This window comes from Prionailurus bengalensis, chromosome B4 (genome assembly GCF_016509475.1).
Source record: "Prionailurus bengalensis isolate Pbe53 chromosome B4, Fcat_Pben_1.1_paternal_pri, whole genome shotgun sequence".
Lineage (NCBI taxonomy): Eukaryota > Metazoa > Chordata > Mammalia > Carnivora > Felidae > Prionailurus > Prionailurus bengalensis.
The window spans coordinates 56,905,163-56,928,218 of NC_057358.1; the positions used below are offsets into that span (position 1 = coordinate 56,905,163).

At 34.4% G+C, this 23,056-nt stretch overlaps 1 protein-coding gene across 6 annotated transcripts in view; it reads right to left on the bottom strand.

The window, feature by feature from the left end:
* The window catches only part of SOX5 (SRY-box transcription factor 5), a 1,010,647-nt gene that overhangs the window by 211,078 nt on the left and 776,513 nt on the right, over positions 1–23,056 (bottom strand). For all 6 annotated transcript variants that reach the window (XM_043564662.1, XM_043564665.1, XM_043564659.1 and 3 more), the window contains one exon: positions 8,816–8,902. In XM_043564662.1, the coding sequence (XP_043420597.1) occupies positions 8,816–8,902 (87 nt within the window). The remainder of the gene's footprint in view (positions 1–8,815; positions 8,903–23,056) is intronic.

Below are 23,056 nucleotides of genomic sequence, written 5' to 3' on the forward strand. Positions count from 1 at the left end.
TGCGCGCATACATCACTGAAAAATCCACAGGGCTCCCAAACAAAAAGAAAAACTACTGTTTCTTCACTTAGATTAAGATTTGTAAGAGTCATACAAGTATATAACACAATGGGGACACAAATCCTGTATCTATGACTTCATGTTTGTGTGTCATTGATAGTAACTTATTTTCATGTTTTATTTCTTTGCACTCTAATGTGTTTTATCTATGCTAGTCCTGCTTCGATTCCCTTAGAATGAAGGATCACTGATGTAAGAGGCAAAAAAAAAATTCTGTTTCAGTTCTTCCTACTGCCTAGTAACTACAGACATGGTAATCATTTGACTCATTGCTATAGTGCTATAGGTTCCACAGAAGTACAGGTCAGAACATTCCTTAATGTAATGTGACACAAGTCATGAAGGAGGGGAACCAGATTGTCACCCCCCTCTCAGTAAGAGATATCACTATCCATAATTGCTCTATTCTTTTGTCTGCCTCATTTTCCATATCTAACTCACTGGAATCCCATCAACCCTAGAACATATAAATTAGCCCATGAATCTTTATTTCCAGTACAACCTCTTGCTCCAGGCCATCAGTATTTCTCACCTTCACTACTGCAATAGTTTTCTAACCATTCTACCTGCTTCCACTTCTTCTCCTATGAAAAGCTATTCTCCAAGCAAAAGTTCAGTGATCCATTTAGAAAGGTAAGCCAGATCATGTCACAGAGCTGTATAAAAACATTTCATCGCTTTATACTCCATATAAAATAAAATCCAAACTCTTTACCCTTAAAAAGCCCTGAATGCTCTAGCTCTTACCTTCTTTGGCAACATCTCTTCCATTTCTCTTTTACAAAAATGCTTCAGTCACATGGCCTTCTTCGAGTGCCTCCAATACCAATACACAAAGTTGCTCCCACCTTAGGATCTTTGCACTCCAATTGTTTCCCATGGAAAACTCTGCTACTAGATTAAGATTTCTCAGTCTTGGCATTGATGATATTTCGGACTAGACCATTCTTTTTCTGGGGAGCTGTGTGGTATAGCATGTCTGGCTAGATGCTAGTAGCACTTCCCACCTAGTTATAACAACCAAAAATGTCTCCAGACAGTGCCAAATTTCCCCTGGTAGAGAACCACTTCAAATGACAGACTTTTCTCTTTCATTCATTTTGCACGTACCCACAGAGTTCCTTCAATGCCCTTCAATGCCCCTATTCTAGGTGTTGGGGACACTACAGTGTCTACACCAGAAAAAAATGTCTGCTTCAGAGAGCTGACATTTAAATGGAAAAGATAATAAACAAATAAACTCAGATCCAACCAGAAGTAATTTAAATGCCAACTTCTCAGACTGCCTACCCCAAACACTGAAATTAAGGAAGACACCATCTCACTTTCCATCACATCACTTAATTTTTATTCTGTTCATAGTAGTTACTACCATAGGTTGAATTGTATTGATATAGTTATTTATTTATTGAATCTTCCATAGAGAATAAGCTTTAAGACAGCAGAATACTAGTTTGTTTTGTTCAATGCTGGATACTCAGAATCTATAGAGTAATGTCTACCACAACATAGACATAACAACTTCTTAAATGAATAAAGCAAAGTTCATAAGAAAAGAGAAAAATCCTTGATTGACTGATAATGTACAATTCTATGCACAAGGAAAACCCTCATCAGGATTACTCAAATTAAAAATGGTCTTGAATACATTTGAACTAATAAGAAAAAAATCTGTGGAAGCTGATATTTCTCCAATATTGTTTTCTTCCACTCAAATGAAATGGACATATGGTTTGAAATAAAATGATCAAACTCAAAGTAAATTGCTAGGAGTTATTATCCAAATACAGTAAATGTAAGAGTAAACTCCCTCAAGAAGAAGGGAAAGGGCCTAGAATTTTGACACTAAAAATAAACTGGGGATTATTGTTTCTTCCTTCAAAAAACTTACCAGAAATGTAATTATTTGTTTCAAAGTATAGTCAATTTTTGCCAGATTTTTTTTCCTTTAATAATTGGTGCTTCTTAGATTATCAGTGTTATAACTTGGACAGGATTTTACTTGGTTTAATTTTTTTAATGTTAATATTGTTGCTTTCAACTGGTATTGTACTTGAAGGATCTAAAAACCATTTGTTGTCCTGTCTTTAAAATTTCTGTCTAATGAAAGAGCCTCTACTATACTATACGCTTTAGAAGGGTAGAAATCTGTCTACTCTACTTGCTATCATTATATCTCCAAAACATAGCACGTGACAAGACAGATAGGAATATCTGTTGAATGACCTAAAAATATAATGAATAAAAACTAACTTAAGTTAGTCTAAATTTACAACTAAAGCTTCTTTCAGTGGTGCTCTTATTGAACAAGAGAGAAAAGGCACACTCCGCTTCATCAAAGGTATTAGTGGCATCATTCCAATTCATTAAAGGAGTATTTGTTATGTGATCCAACTTATAAACATCTATGAATTGGTCTTTTTCATCAAGAACAAGTTTAATCAAACTTTGATAAAGTTTATCTACATACACTTTACTGCTATGTAGATAACTGAGAGGTTAGATTCAATTAAAATTATACAAGGAATACCATTATTTATTATATGACAGAATAAACTGATTCTATTATACACTGTTAATACTATAAATAGTCTTAATTTATAGATTTCTATAACTGTTTTGAAAAAACGGTGTTTTGAGTGTGTTTGTGTGTGTGTGTTTTGTTTTGTTTTTGTTTCTGTTGTTTTTTTGTTTTTTTTTTTTTTTTTTGCTGCTTCAATATCTTAAAAAGTAGGCTTTGGCTTGGATTTAAATATTCAGCTTTCAGTTTTAAAGGCAACTGACATAAGAGTGAAATGGAACACTTGACAAGTAGCAGTGATCTTTACTGTTCTTATCCTATGTTGGATGTTTTGCTACCGAGATATGACATAAACAAGATGTGTGCGTCATCATTTTTGTAGTGAAAGCAAGCATCGTTCTTATTTCTTTGTAATTCCATACTATTTATTACAAATATTTACCTTCTGAGATTGTAATTTTACAAACTTTCCCTATGATTATCCCATCCACTTACTTGGATATTATATTAAAAAAGTAAAAAAAAATGTTTGTTAAATCACATCCAACTTGCCACATTACAGACTTTAACATAGTCAATAAAAATCTTTTCAAAACATGGCATTTATAAATTGTCATTCATTCATCAAGTGCAAACTGGATCCCTAAGTTTGGACTAATGGTAAGCTAGGTAGTACACAAGGGCAAGGTAAATGCATAAATAGGCTAACAATACAAAACAGCTGTGTGGGCTGGGGACTGATCTGAGCTGAGAACAGCATCACTGCATCTGAGGGTGCTGCATCCAGCTGTGTGGGGGCTGGAAAGGTTTTCAAGTTTTAAAGGATTTTAGAGTCATCCATGCCAACTTTACTGAAGAGAGACCATCCAGCCTCATGCAAAGAACACCGGCTTCGAAGACAGGCAGGAATAGGGTCACATCTTGACTCTGTCACAGTTAAAGTATGTGGTTTTGGATAAGTGATCTCTCTTTCGCTCTCTCCCTCTCTCTCTGCGAGTCTCAATTTATTCCTATGTAAACTGGGAATGAAATGTCTCTGTCATTTTGTAAGGAATAATGTTTACAGTGTGCCTGTATATAGATGGTCATGTAATCAATAGTAATCTGCAACTGTTTTTAAATGAGCAGATAAGGCAATAAACCAAAAGAGTTAAACTGATTTCCACAAGTTCTTGGAACAATCAGGGCAACATGATACCAACTTTTTGGCTACACTATGCTTCCCCAGTTAAGAGAAATGGTCGTTTAAAAAGAGGAAAAGTTTCTGGATTAATTCCATCATTTAATAATCTGGCTGGTATAAGCTTTGGAGTCCATAACTATAAGAAAAAAATAATGTTCTTAAAATTATCTTAATTTTAGAATCTTCACTTCCATTGCACAAATGAATCTTTATTAAGTGAATGAATGTTATTTTTAAATGAGAGAAAAAAAAGGTTGAGGAAATCATATTTTTATTTTCAAATATAGAATCCAGATTAAATATGTAAGAGTATCTGTTTAAAACATGCATTATTAAGTACCTGCTTTGAAAGATATGTAAAACTTCCTAAGACAGAAATCAACGAGATCCAGTGTCTGACCATTCTCTTCCCATTGTTGGCTATGTTTACACACTGGCATAAAGACTCTGACATTCTGGGGCAGAGCAAGTCAGTGATGTGCAGAAAACATGAAGTCACTTTTTCTTTTTCGGACATTGCCAAATTTATTTCAGAAACTTATATGCTGCACAGCACTAGTCTTTCTTCGTTTCTTACAAAGTGGTTTTTACAAAAAGGGAAAACATTACTCATAAGCAACTACAGAGGAACTATAAAACAAGCTCACTAGATTAAAACCATTAAATATTTACTTTATTTAGAAGTGCATGACTATATGTTATGTGCCTTCTTTATGGCTCACTCTTGCATGGAACAAATTTCAGATGCAACAGTTCCCTTAATAATATTTCTAACCCTTTTATAAAAATGTACAGATATATTTTTTAGCTGAATGTACAAATGACATAAGTGACCAAGTTACTATTAGCAAAGCATGCGATTCTTAAATAGTTTTTTTTTGGTTTTAAAAGAATGGGTTTAAAACAACTTTCAAAGTGATACAAACCCTTACATGTCTAAATACTGGCATTATAGTTTCCATGTTTCAAATTTACAAACTCTAAGGATCTCTTTATTTATTACCTGGGATCTGATTCCTTTCACACACCTGCTTGTTCACAAATTGTCTAATGTTATTTAAACAGAATTATCTCTTTCAAGCCACATACTGAATCCACCTATCTCTTTTATCTCCAAATTTGATGTCACCTAACAGAGGATCTACTTTAACCCACGTGTTGCATCTAAAAATTATGTATTTATCATGAGTTCTAAGAGACCAAAATATTGCTGAATGGCTTATTTCCTTGAATCTATTACTGGCATTCTAGAGCTGTCTGGTGTTTGCCTTTATGTCCCATCTTCTAGAAAGAACGAAATTATAGCTTTCAAAAGAGCCAATTTTTTATTATACCAACTGCAGCTGGCATTTTTTGTAATACAGGATACAACACTTTGCCAGCCAAATTAATGCATTCTGAGCAGGGTGAGAAAGGGTCTAACCAGGGATACCAATGGGAAAGAAACCGGGCTTTAACGAATTCTTCACACAAGGCTGGTGGAGAAACTGATTTGGGCTTATCTGAGTGACCTAGCCAGAAAAACCTCTCAAACAGTGCCCTGCTCTTATAACTTCACCAAGAAAGAACTATTTGAGAGAATTTTGCATGCAGATTTTTTTGGTTGCAATTCTACAAAAAAAAAAAAAAATTAAGTCTGTAACATACAAATCCTGCAATGACTTTATTGAAAACCAAATGCTCTGTTTAGATTAGTCAAAGCTGCCCTGGATCCCCAGATACTGTCCTTAGGTGAAGTGCCAATGCATTGACCTTCAGTGTAATGGAATTTCATGCTAGCTAAAACAACGCGTGACACTCGTGGTTGCCAACGGGAGTGCAAGCGCTGTTTTTCTTTTTTTTTTCCTCTTCTCAGCAACTACAAGGCTATAGGAGATATTCCTTCACCTTTCTCACCACTGTTACTCTGTGCTTCTGCTACAGATAACAACAACAACAAAAACCATAAGCTGACCAGCCATACTATATCAATGACTGGAGAAGAAATAAGTCATTTTTTCAGGCAGCTAATCAATTTATATACATACATTGTTAGCCAAGCCTTTTTTTTTTTTTTTTGTCAAACTGTTTTGTTCTGCAAAACTGGATCTAGTGTCCTTGTTGTATGTTTTTTAGAGGATTGTTTCTAATGTAACTTTAAAACCTAATCACTTCACATTTCCAAAGGACCAGACCATAAAAATGGAATAAATTCTAACAGGCAAAATAACCTAACATGGAAAATAATTTCATGCTCTTAGAAGTGGGTGACCTTTACTAACACGCATTGTTTCTTGAAGAATGATATTGACTTTAAGTGGGTATGACAACTATTTATTGATAGCTAAAATATCCAAACCAAATGCTATTTATTTCTCTTATTTTTAGAAGTTTATCATTTTAACTTTTTAAATAGTAATAGCAAGAAACACTTTGAACTTTGCCAAGCTGTAATATTAATCTTTGTCCAAACGCTCTGAAAGAATTCACGTGCAGCAACTTGAAGGTTAGCATTTAGGAACGGAGCTCTGTCCTCATCTGGCTATAATTTTAGATATTCAAGAATGGGCGCACATGTGCATGCAGACACACACACACACTCATTTACTCACACATTTTCTGCAACTATTAAAAGTTAAATGGGGTGCCTGGGGGTCTCAGTCGGTTAAACATCCAATTTCAGCTCAGGTCATGATCTCGTGGTTTGTAGGATGGAGCCCCACATTGGGCTCTGTGCTGACAGCTCAGAGCTCAGAGTCTGCTTCAGATTTTGCATCTCCCTCTCTCACTGCCCCTCTCCTGTTCACGGTCTGTCTGTCTGTCTGTCTCTCTCTCTCTCAAAAACAAACATTAAAATTTTTTACAAAGTTAAATCAAAACTGACCAGTGTAAACAGAGGAGAAAAGTTTCAATCCACAAGACTTGGTAAATACTGTAAAGGCTGTAAATGTCCTAACATATGCAAGATTTTATCAAATATATTATTCAAAATTATCATTCATAAATCATCTAATAATTGAATATGTGCATATTTCAGATTTTAAAAAGCTCAACCTTATTCTTCCCTATCCCAACCCAAAACAGTGTGCATGTACATGAGACTTACACCTTTATTTGCTTCATTAAAAAAAAAAAAATGCTGCAAACAGCAAAGCCATTGTTCTCCCATAACTTCTGAGGTGGCATGAAAACCACATTCCTGGGCATGGCATAATCAGAGTGTCTGACCCCCCAAACACCATTAAGTCAAATTCATTTACCCCCAGAGGGCTATACACTATTGTATCCTTTCCACTTTCTAGCCACCTACGAACAATGGATAGTAATTGCAACTGTCACGGGCAGTCAGTAGGAAAAGTAAGCCAGCGCTATTTTCCCAGTTTTCTGCCAAACCTATCCAAGCACCTAATAACCATGCCCCCCAACAGAAGAAAGGTCTACAGTTGCTTTTAAAATGCATCAGAAAACAGCTTTTTGAACAGAACACAGGACAATAACCAAACTTATGCTCTGAATGCGAAGCTTTAAAAAACTCAAAATTAAAGACGGAAACTTCTTTTGACTGAACCGCAGCTTCCTGAACCAAGCCCACAGGCAAGCCTGGAAGAATAGCTGAGCTGCTTTTCTCTAAGCTTATCATCACTGCTGTGGCTGCTTTTAAGTTCGACTTGTGAAGAAAACTAGGGAGGGAAAAATGTTTGTCCTCCAATGGAATGAGATCACAAGGCTTGGAACAGGCGGTCTTCTCTGCTATATGCTCAGTTATCACCTCGGTCAGAGGAGAATAAAGAACCTTGGAGAACACATTCTACGTCTCAGGTGTAAATGGGTTAAAAGCCAACATAATAATATAAAGGATCTGTGGCCTAGGAAAAGAAATTCCTCTGTTCTGTTTAAACTCTGTCTTCAAGCTCTTTAAGGCATATTAATTGCTATCTGTTTGAATTTGATTCCATGATAGATTTTGGTTACTGATTTTGTTGATTAGCACTCATTCATTCTCTCACCACCAAGTCATACTTGATCATAACCTGAATATATTTAAACTTCAAATACAATGGATAAGAAGTGAAACACTCAGTCAAACATTTTCTGGAAGTTTCAAAATGCTGAGATGCTAGTGTCCTGCCTTTCTGCGGGATGCTGCGAGGTCATAGAGCCATAAGAAAGACAATTGCCTTTTTCATTGGGAGAACACGTGCGCATACATACATATGCAAAAAAGTTATTTATACACATATTTCTACATGTATATTAATATAAATCTGGTGATATTTAAATATATATTCAGCTTCTACAAAAAACCATATAGTGTAATATATAACTAAATATTTTAATATTGATGAATAAGTATTTTTTTCTCAAGATTAATCCTTTAGAACTCAGAATCAAGTGTGCTACTGGCAACAGACAGAAAACCATAGATTGCCTACCATGCTCTGAGAAAACACACTTTGAAATTAACTGAAATGATCATTTAACTATTTTTATATGGGAAATTAAGTCCTTTCCCACTGCTATTAGTAAAAGTTTATTAAGATATGAATATTCAGTATCATCTGAGGTTCATCTAGACTTTTTCTTAGTTGTGTTCAATGTCTGATTCAAATAAAAACAAACAAAAAATGTTGCTCTTGTTAGTACAATACAACCTTTTATTAAGCTTTCTCCATTCACCATGTCTGGTTTTAAATGTAAATTATGTACCTTCACACTTCTAACAGTAGAATGTATAGTATACACTCATCTCATCATATGCAGTTTTTAACCCTGATATAAATACATTCCTACCGACAAGGTGAATCATTTAATTTTTTTTTTAATGATGAAAACCAAAGGCTTTTGAAGATACAGGGGTTTAGTCTGTTAAAATAGCATTCCATTTATCAATAAAGCACAAAGAGAAAGTCAGAGTCCTGACACGTCCACGTTCAAGCTAGGGAAAAGAAACACCAAAGACAGAATGCATGAGGCAGAAGAGGAAGAGGGAGCAGCACTTTTCACTGTTAATGTTTCTAAACATAAACTTCATTTCAGTACATTTTGGATCAAAATAATCATCAATATGTTACCTTTTATTTCACCAAAGTTCCCTGATCCCATTGCAAGAAGTTTGTCTTTCCAGTCCTTTGAGAGTAGCTTTTCAATACTGGGGGTTTCTAAGGAAAGGAAAAAAAAAAATGTAAGCAAATCAACATGACTGTCTTTACAACGCAGCTCATTAAAAGTCTATCTGCTAAAAATAAGGCCATCCCTATCTGGGCCCCAGTTCATAATGACTTCATCAACAAACTGATAACAGGGGGGGAAAAAAGAATGTGTTTTGTCACCTGCTGTTTCAAAATCATTAGCTTTTTCCTCTTGCGGAACAAAGCCCTACTAATTCTTTATGACAATGGGTACATATAAACCTGCAGTTCATTGTTTTTCAATTTGGTGAACAAATTCCTGCTATAATAGATGCTTGTCAATTTCAGGGTGTTAGTCTGCAGTCAAAAAATAATTATGTTGATAAAATGCAGGGGGAAAAAAGGCAAAGAATTAGCTCTTAAATCTGCTACATGTAATTATATCCCTCTGTGTGTTTACAATTACATCCACTTTATAATATGTGTTTAACATCGTATGGTGGTAAGCACACTGTGGAAAGATTTGCCAGTACCATGAACATTAAAAAAAAAAAAGTTCGTACAAAAGAAGCTTTACAAAGATTGCAAAATCTACCAAAGTGAGTAATGCTTACAATGGAAACCTATTATTTGCTTATTTCAGATTTGTATCACATTCTTTGAAAATGCCCACTGTTGAGACAGGGCGCATATATTTTAAAGAGCAAGGTTATGCTTTAGTCCGTTTTTTGTTTCTATATATCACATGGTTTTTGACCTCTTCTTTTGTGTTGAATTTTAATGTATAAGTAAACATAAATGCTAATAAAACTCCCAAACATTAAACTCAATTCCAAACAATGTAATTGTATATTCTTGTCAGCATTTAGATGGGTACACAATTACAATGGCTTTCAATCCCACGATTAGCACTGCATTCAGTTAGAAAATGGAGTGTACTAAAAGATAAGTGTCCCAGTATGCTCCATCTAAATAACAATACCCACACTTATTATCTAGATCTAAGACATACACTGCCATTCTCCACATTGGTGTTTATGTGTATTTGTGCTTGTTCAGACATTTGTTTACCCCCTACTAGGAGCATAAAGGGAGTACATGTTAACTTATCAAAGGGACCGTCTGGCCTAGAGACCATAAGATTATTAGAAACTGGTTCATTTTCCCCACAGTAAAATGCATTTTAAGGCATCATCATCATCATCTTTGGCTAATGCTATCTACTTTTCTCAGGCCCCCATCTTACAGCCATTGATTGTCAGAGTCACAAGGCCTGTGTGGAGTTTTCAACAAAGTGGAAGTGAAATTTCCTTGGAAAAACTGACAATATTGAATGCTTTTATTTATTTATTTATTTATTTATTTATTTATTTGCTTTTCTCAGATGTCAAAAGCTTATGGAAAATAAAATAGTGAAAAGCTCTGAGTGATTCACTGTTTTACATAGCCTATAGTCTATACATACGGTGAAAAATATATATATGAAAAAATATACATAGACACACACATAAACACACCTACCACAACTACTGTGTACACATTTGTTATGGAATTTACTGTGGAATGTGCAAAATGCATTTCTTCCTTTGTAACAAAATATCTCCATTTCTTACATTTAAGGAAGAAAGATCCTACAAAATTTACTTTTACTTTTTCTTAAAATATCCCTATTTCTGTACCATATTGTTTTGAAAATGATAATGACAATTCTGAGTAATAAAGTGGATTAAATCTCTACTGTAATCAATATTTCTATTCATTGAGGCCTTCAAAGTAACTTTAAAATACTTCTGCAAGGATTTCCAATGTTTCTACATTCCCAGTAAACACTTCATGAGTGAAATCATTTTTTAAACCTTATCAGAGTAGGTCAGACAAACACCACTGTTTCTTTTTTTCCAGCACTCCACAAAAATTCTTGAGTAGCATGTAAACAGGGCACAGCCAATACGGTATTTGCAATAGAGTACTGTCAGTCATTAAAAGCTAACAAACCTTTGCAAAGCAGGAATGCAGCAATAGAAATCCATTGTGCGCTAACAATAGGCCCCTGAACCTCCCGGCACCAAAAGCAGACCATTTTACTTTTAAGGCTATTGTCTGCAAAGTCCATGACAAAGCTTTTCCCCTGCAGCTAGACAAAATATTCACTGTAGTGTGCTCAGAAAGAAACAGAAGTCTTCTGTCTAAGTTGCAGAGTTAAAGTAACAGCCGCCAGATTTCTGAAACCTGCAGAACATTCCTAGCCTCTTTATTAACTTACATAAAGATATAACTCTCCTATACAGAGCCACTTTTTTTTCAAGTACCTTACTTTAAATGTACACTACAGAAAAATGAATAACTTCTTTAAGACCAAGTAATCTGAAAGATGTAAAATCAGAACATATCTAACTCAGAGTTTTCATGCCTGTGGATGAATAAAGTCACTAATATTTGCAATCTGGATGAGGCATATACTTTAAATTCAGATTCAATAAACATTTATTGAGCAGCCTATGTGCCAGGAACTGTTAGATGCTTTTACCTGTCTGCATTCTCTCATTTAATCATAGCTGATACCTGAAGACTCAGATTGTGTTATTATATCCATCATACAGGTTAAAAAAAAAGCAAAAAGAAGAAAAGGACTTGTCTGAGGTTTCACGAAATGTAATAGGCAGAGTTGTTTTGAAGCAAGGTGTGTGTGTGTGTGTGTGTGTGTGTGTGCGCGCGCGCGCGCGCGGGCGCGCACATGTCTGTGTGTGCGCGCGCACGTGCGCCTTGCCTACAAAATTCCTGACTCTCTTGTCAACAATGAAATGATAATGATAGCTACTATTTTGAGGGATAAGTGCTAAGCGGTGTACCAGGTCCTTTACATGTGGTATCTCAAACTTCTCATAATAATCTTCTGAATTAGATATTTCCCTAAGCTTTGGTTTCTTAAGTGGTAAACAATGCACCGATATCTAATTCAGAAGATTATTATGAGAAGTTGCCCATATGGAGCTAAGTTCAACTTACTGGATCTCAAAGTCAGGGGAACCAAAAGCATATCATTTCACCCACTTCACCTCTCTATCTAAACTACTATGAAATAAAGAGCTTTAAGCAAGTCCACATCAAGTATTCCTCCAACTGCTACTGTTCTAATTTGTCTCCATTGGTAGTTCATGAAGAAGCGGTAAGAAATGATTTCACAATGGATGGTAACAATGATGGTTAATGATGATTTCACAATGGTAATAAATGAATACAAAGGATGCACAGGTACCAATGGATAAATTTCCCTGAAAATGGTAAAGAATCCATAGGATACACATGATTAGAACTGTAAGATGCCAAATGGCAAAATCCCAATATTTATAATACACCTGTTCATTAAATGTGTGAATGTGATTAAAGTGAAATTTGACACAATTATGTAAGTGCTGCTTCAGTATTTATGGACTAAAAAAGATAGTAGCTATCTACTAAATATTCAATTTTCTAACGTAAGATGTTATTTTTATAAGTACATGTGGAATTGGATTTTATCCTATGAGTATGTATAGTATGTTTGAGGACATAGTTATTTCCCAAAGTTCAAATACTGGATTATCGATTATTTTCACATTAAGATATGCCATAGCTTTCCTTCAAGCACCTGTAACAATTCTCCTGAGAGTTGCTTTGCTCAAACATTAAAGTATCACAATTGCTGTCAAAAATAAAAACTAGTGTTTCCTATATTAAAATAAGTATAAGAGATAATAGTAGTTCTTATTATTTGCATAGCATTTCAGTTTATATAATGCTGTCAGATACCACAATGTTGTCAATGGTATGCATTATTGTTATATCCATTTTGCAGATGAGAAAACTAAGGCTCAGAAAGATGCTTTTCCCAGCAGCACCTAGGCAGAAAGTAGAACAGATGGAATACAAAACCAGAGCCTCTTAATTCAGGGATCTGTTTCTTTGGGGGAAAGATAAATATGTGCATATCTTAAAATAAAACAGAATAAATGGTAAGAAACAAGTGATAAGATAAATTACAGGGAAATGACAGATATCCTTACCAGTCAATCCATTAATATCAAGATGACTCTGATTGGATTACTTTTGTCTCTTTGTGCCATTAGGACCCTTTTGATGTTTGCTTGATTTTCCCTCCTCATCCTTGCCTCTTTTGCTCACATATGTTTCTTCACATCAATGCCTATGGCAATCCCTACCAGTGAATGGCCCCCCCAACTGTGCCAGCCATTGTTACAACAGCATCCTGCCTCTTTAGGGCCTGCTCATTCCCTATAACTCTCACTCCTTTTTCCCTTCAGTGCCAAACACTCTTAAGACTGACTCCCTCATCTGGAACAATGAGACCTAGAGACTCATGCCAACATATTGTAATTCTCCAACAAGCTGCCAGTGCCAAGAATTAAACCACATTCGCTCCAGTGCAGTAGCTTTACACACAAGCTCGGGTTTTTGCTTTGTGTTTATGTAGGTTTTTTTCCCTTAATCTCCCTTGAGCTGCAGTGGCAGAGCTCATTGAAAAATCGAACAAGCAAAAAATATGTATGTGTAATATTTGACTTTTTAAACAAAGTCCCAAGAGTTAGGTCTTACCAAATCTACCATTGTTTATACTTTAATTTTGTAGCTTAAACTAAGCTGTGTTATTTCTGACTTGTGATAGGATGCACATTTAGGGATGGGAGTTGTCTTTGGAAGGAACGATGATATGGCTAAACTTCAAAATATACCAATACATCCTTCAAAGTCAAGAAGTAAGAGCATATGTAGATTATTCATGCCATAGAATCAGAATGTTAAACCTGGAAGGATCTTTATATATCATCTAGATAAGCATTTCATAAAAGTGATTTACTAAAACATATTGGACATAAAGGGAACCCAAATTGTTTGGTTACTTAAAACTAAAACAAACAAAATAAGCATTTCATTGTCATGTAAATCTAATTAAAATTACACAAATTAACATTTCTTTTCTACAGCATTTAGATCTTTTTATGTGTTAACAAGACTGTCAATCCTTAAATGAGTTATGGATTCTACAGCACTATTTAAATATTTGACCAAGGAAATTACTGTGGGGAGATAAACTGTTTTGCTCAATACAATTTGCGTCATAAATGGTATAGACCAAATTCTTCATTTTACAAACTGAAATTGTAAATTAAGGTTAAAATATGCCTAATATCATAAATCTAATTAATGATACAGGTAGAACTTGAAGCCTAACTCCTAGTTCAGTGTCCTTTTCAATATGCCACACACAGCAACATGTTCTTATAATAGTCAACCTTTTCAAAATGTTAGTCCAGTTTTATTCACCTTATCTAGTTTTGAACAATTATTATATGATAGCTGATCAGGGTGCCTAATCTCTTTTTTTTTTCATGTTTATTTATTTTTGAGAGAAAGAGCATGAGTGGGGAAAGAGCAGAGAGACAGAGGAAGACACAGAATCCAAAGCAGGCTCCAGGCTCTGAGCTGTCAGCACACAGCCCAACGAGGGGCTCAAATCCACAAACTACGAGATCATGACCTGAGCCAAAGTCGGATGCCCAACTGACTGAGCCACCCAGCCAGCCCTGGGTGCCTAATCTCTTAATCATGTTTCATTAATTCAACACTCTCCCCTTGGAAGCTCTCACTTGATGGCCAACATAAAGTTGAAGAATAAACACAAGTTAGAACACTTGGCCAAATATATTTTTCTTCAAAAAGCTAATTACAATTCAATGTACTGTTATTTAATTATTCAATTACTGATAATAAGATTATTTTTGAGGGGAATATTGGGCTGAGTCTGGAAATCAACTATCTGTACGAGTTTAATTCATGTGGACAATATGCACTGGCCTAGACAATATTTGGGGGAAAATATTAAACTATGTTATGGAAGTAATGCGAAAACTTTTATATGTCTGAAAAGTTATTTGTCTATTGAAGACCACAAGCCCTTGCAAGATTCCCATTAGCCAAGCACCGTAGCTAGTCAGCCACTGAAAATGTCAAGTTCTTCTAGGAAACATTAAGAAATAATAAATACCACAACACACAAGAGAAACACATCTGAAATTCCAAAGCGTTAGAATTTCAATAAGCCTCATTTTTATATGTAATTATCCTAAAGTGAATTAAGCTCTACAAATACTTTACTTTTAGTGGTGCCAAAATACTTGTTTGTTTCCACTTGAAAGTTAATAAGAGCTTGTTAACAGAAAGAAAAAAAAATTGGCCTGCTGACTCAAGTTTTAAAATGTTTAATATGCAATCAGTTTTTGGAATATTGAAATGTTTAAATCAATACTTACAAGCTTAAATTTTCTTGTTGCACAAGTCGAAACTGTTAACACACCTGCCCAATTATACTCAATCTTATACCACATTCTAGAAGAATATTTTTTATCGCATGATTAAACATGCCATAATCAATATGATATAAATGCTACATATCGATAACCTTGGGTTTACTCCTCACAAGATGGCTCTATATTTTCTAGGCAAAAAGAAAAAAAATCCATTTAAAAGAGAAACTTATGGAGCTATACTGTTGTATCTATTCTATCACTCAGAAAGTAAGTATATTTTCATGCAACACTTTGTTTTGTCCTTGTTTCGAATATTAGATGTCAGCAAAAATAACATGCAATTTGAGGGTAGCATTTCAAGAAATAGTTGCAAAGAGGTATTTCTCACATACAAAATCTCACTTATGTTGGGCTATTAGGTATTAAAAAAAAAAGAACAACTAATGTCAAATGACATGATTCCATCACTTACTAGTTTTGTGACCTTTGGCAAGTAGTTTAACCTCACTATGCTCTAATGGACTCACCTATAAACAGTAATAGTAACTGCACTTACTTACCACATATGATTGTCAAAATAATTAAAGGAGATAATTTATGTAAAGCTCTTAAAACACTGCTGAGCACACAGTAACACTTAAAAATGTTGACTAACATTACAGCTGTCACTTAATATACAACTACCCAAAAGAACGACTTCAAAATCAAATGAAACATACATGCATATGCTTTATTTGCCCATCACCAAAATGAACCAGAATTTGAAAATCTCAGCAAGGATAATAGTACTATCTGTGCATTTTTTATGGCAATGACCCACAACCCTTAGTTTCTATTATCTACCATTCCTATGCATTTTTCAAATGGTCCAAGCCAATAAGGATGATATAGAAAAAGGTGTAGTATCATGAGAAGGAAAAGGACAGTTGTCACTTGCCATAGGTTAATGTAAGAATTGTCCCAAAACAGCACAGATACACAAAAATACTCAACTAATCTTTGCCTGATTGTTTTTTGACAGTTGTCTTCATAACTTTCCATGGGCTCCATTACATCCTCAACAATAGCTAAAGCTTTTAAGCCAGTGCTGTTGACAAGTGAAAGGGGACAACAAATAGCTGTGTAGTGCTCTTTTCCCAGGGTCACTCAACCAGTGTAATAGTTATTATTTTTATTTATTAGCACTGTAGCCCTGTCCTCTATCATGGCTAAGTTACCCCAACCCCCCTGACAGCAAAAGCATTTTAACTTTTAATAAAAATGAGAGAGTGCAGCACTCCTGTGTAAGGCTCTTTCAGCAAAGTGCACAGCTAATGAATACTGTCCATTTGTATCCAAATAATTTATGATGTCAGCAAAGTGTGGGTGGGGAAAGGAAAATTAAGTTCTAGTCATTAGTTACAATCAGAGGGGAGAGCAGGAGGAAGCAAAGGAGTTACTAAAGCAAGAAGGGTAGAATAGACACACAAAAGTAATTTGAGAAAAGAAAATTGGGAAGAAGGTGCCCATGATGTATCAATAACAGTCAACTTAAAAAGGTAAGGCATTTCTCATAAAAAATTATCATGACTATTTTTATTCATCATATAACCAACTTGCTCAGACACCAGTTACAAGAAAACCATTATTCTCCATGCATTTTATATAAAATACTATTTTCTCAACTGTGCATATGTGAAATAGAGGAATAAAGTAAAATAGAAGACAAGCTGTATGAACTAAATCATGGCAAAAGGTATATGAGAATCAGGCATAATTAAATACAAGCCTTTTTTTTATTATTTTTTATTATCATTTTTTTTTGAGAGAGAGAGAGAGAATGTGAGCAGGGGAGAGGCAGAGAGAGGGAGACAACAGAATCTGAAACAGGCTTCAGGCTCTGAGCTGTCAGCACAGAGCCCAACATGGGGCTCAAACCCATGAACCATGAGATCCTGACCTGAGCTAAAGTCAGATGCTCAACCAACTGAGCCACCCAGGCACCCCATTAAATCCAAGTCTTAATTTCACAAGACAAATTTACAAACAGGAGTTTAAGACAGCTTAAACATATCACAGCTTAGCAAAGATAAGAATGCATAGCTGTAAGCAAATTATATATACCTCCTGATATATTTAAGAAGAAAATTACCTAAAGATGTATTTGAATTATAAATGAAGCAATCATCCTACTATAGAAGAGTATGTCTTCACATAATTATCCATTTAATTAGATATCTAAGACCATGATGAAAATGAAAATTAATGACGATATTTGTACAATTTTGTTGTTGTTGTTTAAAATTGTGAAGGTAGGTGGTAGGGATGGTAAGGGAGATACAAAAAGCATAGAAATAGAAAACCACTTAAAGTATATTAGAATAAGAATTCCAGTACTTTTAAAAATATGACAGAATGTTTTACCACTGGAAGTGAGAATTAAAGCACATACAGCCTGATGCTAAACCACTACACATCCTGAATCTTCTCTATCACAACATATGTGAAAACAAATCGCAATTTCAGCTTGCCAGATGCCTGAAAAGATATGAACAATAAAAACTGACATGATTCATATGATAAATCAGAGATTGTGATATGCAGGTAGATGCACAGTTGAGGTGAAAAGCTACTTACAATTCAAATTATATCTTTATGTTCTGACACATAGCATCAGTTTTTAAAATTAAGAAAAATATCCTCTGATTTGCTTAAAATCATATATCTAAATTTGCACATATCCTTCTCAACCAAAGTCGTCCATCTGCCTTAACAACTTGTTATATTTGGTCTCCCATAACCTTTCATGGATTTTGGATCATGTCATTTTTGGAGTAATTTTAGATGAGAAAATACAATACTTATATTTGCAAAATGGCATTTAATGTTCACCAGCTTAGACGCCATCTAATCAACAACGAAAGCTTCGGTTTCATGTGTTAGCTGTGTTACGCTGTGACCCCCACAAAATGCATAAGAGTTAAGAAAAAAAATCAACCTGTAAGAGTTCTCTTTAAGAAGCATTTGCATTTAAGGAAGAACAAGTGAAAAAAAAGATATAAAGGAAGCAAATAAAAATTTTTAAAAAGTCTAGAATAATTGAAAAAGTGAAAAAGCATAGTTCATTTTTACTTGTCCTGTATCACCAGAGACTTAAACCATTCTCAGTGTTAAAGTCAGTAGGGATAAAATTGGGCATGTAGTATCTATTAGTATAGTCATTTAATTTATTAATTGAATGCACAAAATGATTATCTTTGCTTTTAGTGGCATAATGTACTATCAGAGAGCTATCAGACTACTTTAAAAAATTGGATACTGCCATTTTCATTATTTTGCAGAATTCACACACATACATGCACACAGATTAGGAAGACTTATACTTTATCCATTTATTCATTTATTTACTTAACAATCACCTATTAAGTTGCTACTGTGGCACCATGACAGGCACTAAGATGTGGCCTCTGCACCTCAAGAAACTCAATCTTCTGAGAAAGATGTATAGACTATCAATGACCAGACACTAAACCTTTGATTGAAAATCGCTACAGTGTCACAGAATTGCTCTTCTATTGTTTCATTTATTGAAGTAAAAACAAAGAGAACATGCCTCATTTTAAATATTATATTAATGAACAGTTAATAAATGTGTCAGTAGACTTTTTTTCTAAGTGCTATTATGGTAATATTACCCTAAAGAGTTCTAAAATAGTCTATTGTTGGGGCGCCTGGTTGGCTCAGAAAGTTACATGTCTGACTCTTGATTTTGGTTCAGAAATCATGAGATTTCTCATGGTCATCAGATCAAGCCCTGCATCAGACTCTGTGCTGACAGCACGGAGACTACTTGGGATTCTCTCTCTCCCTCTCTCTCTCTACCCCTTCCCAACTCTCATGCATAAGCACTTGCTCTACATAAATAAACAATGTGAAATGAAATGAAATGAAATGAAATGAAATGAAATGAAACAAAATAGGCCATCATTTATCAATCAAACCAGCTATAAAAAATTCTACTAAGAAATTCTTTCCAAAAATGGGACTAATTTCTCATCTTGTCTGTAACGCATACTAATTGTATGCGTTAAATCACACTAATAATATAAAGTTAAATTAAAAATTAAGAATATGGATAAGAATCGTAGAATGGATTAATTCGACAAAGAGCATGTACTATATATTTTTACAGCCATGGGGGATATTAACAGGAGCAAAACAGAAGCGGACCCTATCCACCTAAAGTTCATAGTCATAGGGAAGCTTCTTTATTTTTATTATTTTAAATTTTTTTAATGTTTATTTATTTTTGAGAGAGAAAGAGAGAGAAACAGAGCATGAGCAGGGGAGGGACAGAGACATAGAATCCAAAGCAGACTTCAGGCTCTGAGCTTTCAGCACAGAGACCAACATGGGGCTTGAACTTATGAGCTGTGAGATCATGACCTGAGCTGAAGTCAGGTGCTTAACCCACTGAGCCACCCAGACCCCCCATAGGGAAGCTTCTTTAAATGGTTCTTTATGTCTTGTTTGAATCCAGGAATCTGTACTTTCCTGAGACCTGAGGTAATTTTTTTTTGATGAGTAAACACTGATAATGGGGTATAACAATATGGATAAAAATTCTATTAAATCTTCAGAAACTTGAAAACGTTTTTCATGTGGTTAAGATGTGAAATAGAATATATTGAATTCTTCTTAGAAAGGTAAAATAACTTTACTAATATCACAGTGTCATTTGAGTAATAATTTAAATATCATTGACTAAAAAAATTCAAATAAACTCCAATAGTTTTCTATTTTATACCTGGATGACATATAGTCATTCAAAAAAGTCACAGTAAAATGCAATAATGAACTACCAGGAGCTAATATATATTTTATTTATTAAAAAGGGTGAAAAGGGAGAATTATTATTACTGGAGTATTGGGAACAAAAATTTTGTTTAAAAATCTTAAATAAGGGACCACTAATCATGTGACCACATATTTCATACATAAACAAATACATATATAAATATGTACATATATATATATATACTTCAAAGTAATATACCACCTACATAATATAAGAGGTTCATATGTTTATGTCAGCAGTAAAGAAAGAAGAGAAACTCTTGAAATGTCAGCTAAATGACAAGGGCATCCTCTTTTCAGGTTGAGAACTAAAGGTCTGCAGGTTCAGAAAAGAACAGCAGAATAATGTTACAAGCAATGTGGTAAATCGGGGAAGAATGATGGGATAATATCCTGATTATTCATTTAAAGAGATGAGAGGATAAGCAATGACTAATATTGGTATTAATGGTAGAAAATAAAATAATCTATACCTTGAATATAATTAACAAGAATTTCTACAGCACAGGACTATTGCTGCTTACTTTTTCTATATTCTTAAATATATCAGTCTATACCATCTATAGAATCATGTCCCAAATCTAGTAACTAAAGGGAAAACATTTGAAAGGACAGAAATATCCAGAGAGAGAACAGAAAAGGAAAGAGCTGTCTGTTGAATGTCCCCTCTGTGTCTTGTGCTTGAGTTTAATGTTTGGGAGTTTTATTAGCATTTATGTTTACTTATATATTAAAATTCAATGCAAAAGAAGAGGTCAAAAACCATGTGATATATAGAAACAAAAAACGACTTACTTCTCGTGTATGGAATAAACAATGGAGATATACATCCCCCAAATCTTTCTCTTTCACATGTACATATATTTAATATCAAATTTATATATAATTTGAACTCATTTATCTTGTTAGAAACATATCAGAAGAGAGGGGTGCCTGGGTGGCTCAGTTGGTTAAGTGTCTGACTCTTGATTTCACTTCAGGTCATGATCTCACAGTTTGAACCCTGTGACCGGCTCTGGGTTGATAGTGTGGAGCCTGCTTGGGATTCTCTCTCTTCCTCTCTCTCTGCCCACCTCCCTTTCTCAAAACGAATAAATTGAAAAAAAAAATGAGAAGAGAAAAAGTAGGTGGGGATAGCAGGGGCTCGAGGGATATTCACCATACAATGACATGTAGCCTATGCTTTCCTAAGGACTTATTGATTTAATAGAATAAAATTAAGAAAGGTAGGGAAAAAACTTATTTAAAACAGTGTAAGGATTTTGGTGAAGTTCCAATGTCAGCAATGAAAAAAATTAAGATCTAGGTTAGCATTTCATCCCCAAAGGATGGATGAATCCAGTAAAGTGACAGACTACCCAATTTTCAGACCTGGGGGTCATAGAACAAGTTTTTACAAACTTGGGAATAGTCTTCTGAAAGCTACAAAGGTTCTGTGTTGCACATGTCAGAAATTCAAAAGTGTTCATATATCTGGGAATTTTCCCTGAGGGACATGAAAGCCCCAGGAACCTACTATCTTAGTTCTCACAAAAAGGTGCAGAATACATTTAAGCCCCAAGAGGTCTCTGTGACAGAACATTAGCTCTCTCACCCAAAGTGAACACTGGGATGAATACTGAAGATGGTTACAAAAAGCTTTCAGTGCCCTCAACTATTTGGAAAAATCTTGTAACTCCTCTAGAATTAAGATTCAGATAAAATATTGTTAACAATGATGATAAATTAGAAACATTTATTTAATCATATTTATGAATTAAGGTGTTCCAATAATAGTTGAGATCTTCAGTTGAATTAGAAGCATGACAAATAAATCACTCTAAGTATTGCAGCTGTCTATAATCTTATTTGCAGAAGGCTAATAATTTATTGCAAGAAATTTGGTACACTAAACTTGTGTTTGCAATAAATGTATAATCATCCAACCTGATCTTTACTATTCAAAAGGAGTTAATGTTAAAAGGTACATTATCTACTTAAAAAATATGTTCATGAAATTAAAAAAAAAAGAACTGTTCCATTTCTAAAGAGAAAAGAAAGACATCATTGTTCCATGGCAACTACCAAAAAACAAGAAATTACTTTGTTTAATGAGGGGATTCGATTCTTTATAAGAATATTTCCAAAATTTATAAATCACATTAAAGTAGACACATAATCTAACAGGTTTCCCAATTATATAGTAGGTGTCAATTTATTATTTTGGTCCAGAGTTCAAGATGTAAAACCTGCGCTATTTATTTCTCTCTTTTCTTCTCAGCAAATCGTTCAGATTATAGCACAGCACCCTCAAAATTATAAAGCAGCAAAGCCAAATCTCAAAACATGTGAAGAGCTGTGTGCCAAACGGAGCTGCATAAAAACTAAAAACCAACACCTTTAAAAAATACTTGATTTGAGTTTAATCGAAACTCGTGTTTTCATACATATTTCAGCCTTTCTGTTTTTCATCGTGACACATTAAGTGCCTAAAAAATAATGATCAGTGAGCTTTCACAGCATGGAGGGGAAGAAATAATAGGGAAAAAAAAAGTTTATTCCACACTATTTGAATTACAGTTAGGTAGTTCTCAATGGGGCTACTACCAAATCCTTTAAGCCCACCGGCCTCTTACCTACATTAAATTAATGAGGCATCTCAGGCATTCATTCTTCACCAGCAGCTCTAGACTCTCCAGTTGGACACCTACAATTTACTAAATTACCAACAGTGACCTAGGGGAGACATCTGTTTGTTATATACAATATTGTATTATAATATAAGCTAAAAGAATATTTGGGAGATTAAGATGATAAGATATATGTTGAATTGCATTTTCTGGGGTTAATAGGGGCCGGTCTATGATTCTGTGATCTCTTTTCCAATACAAGTTCCTATTTTCTCATCAGGAAGTAAAGGCCTCCACAGATCAACATTATGAAATACAATACTTACGAACAATCCAATACTAAGAGGTCTCCATTATGCCATGATACTCACTACTGCCATACAATACTTTTATTAAGCCTCAAATACATTAAGCTTGATTATAATCAAATTTTT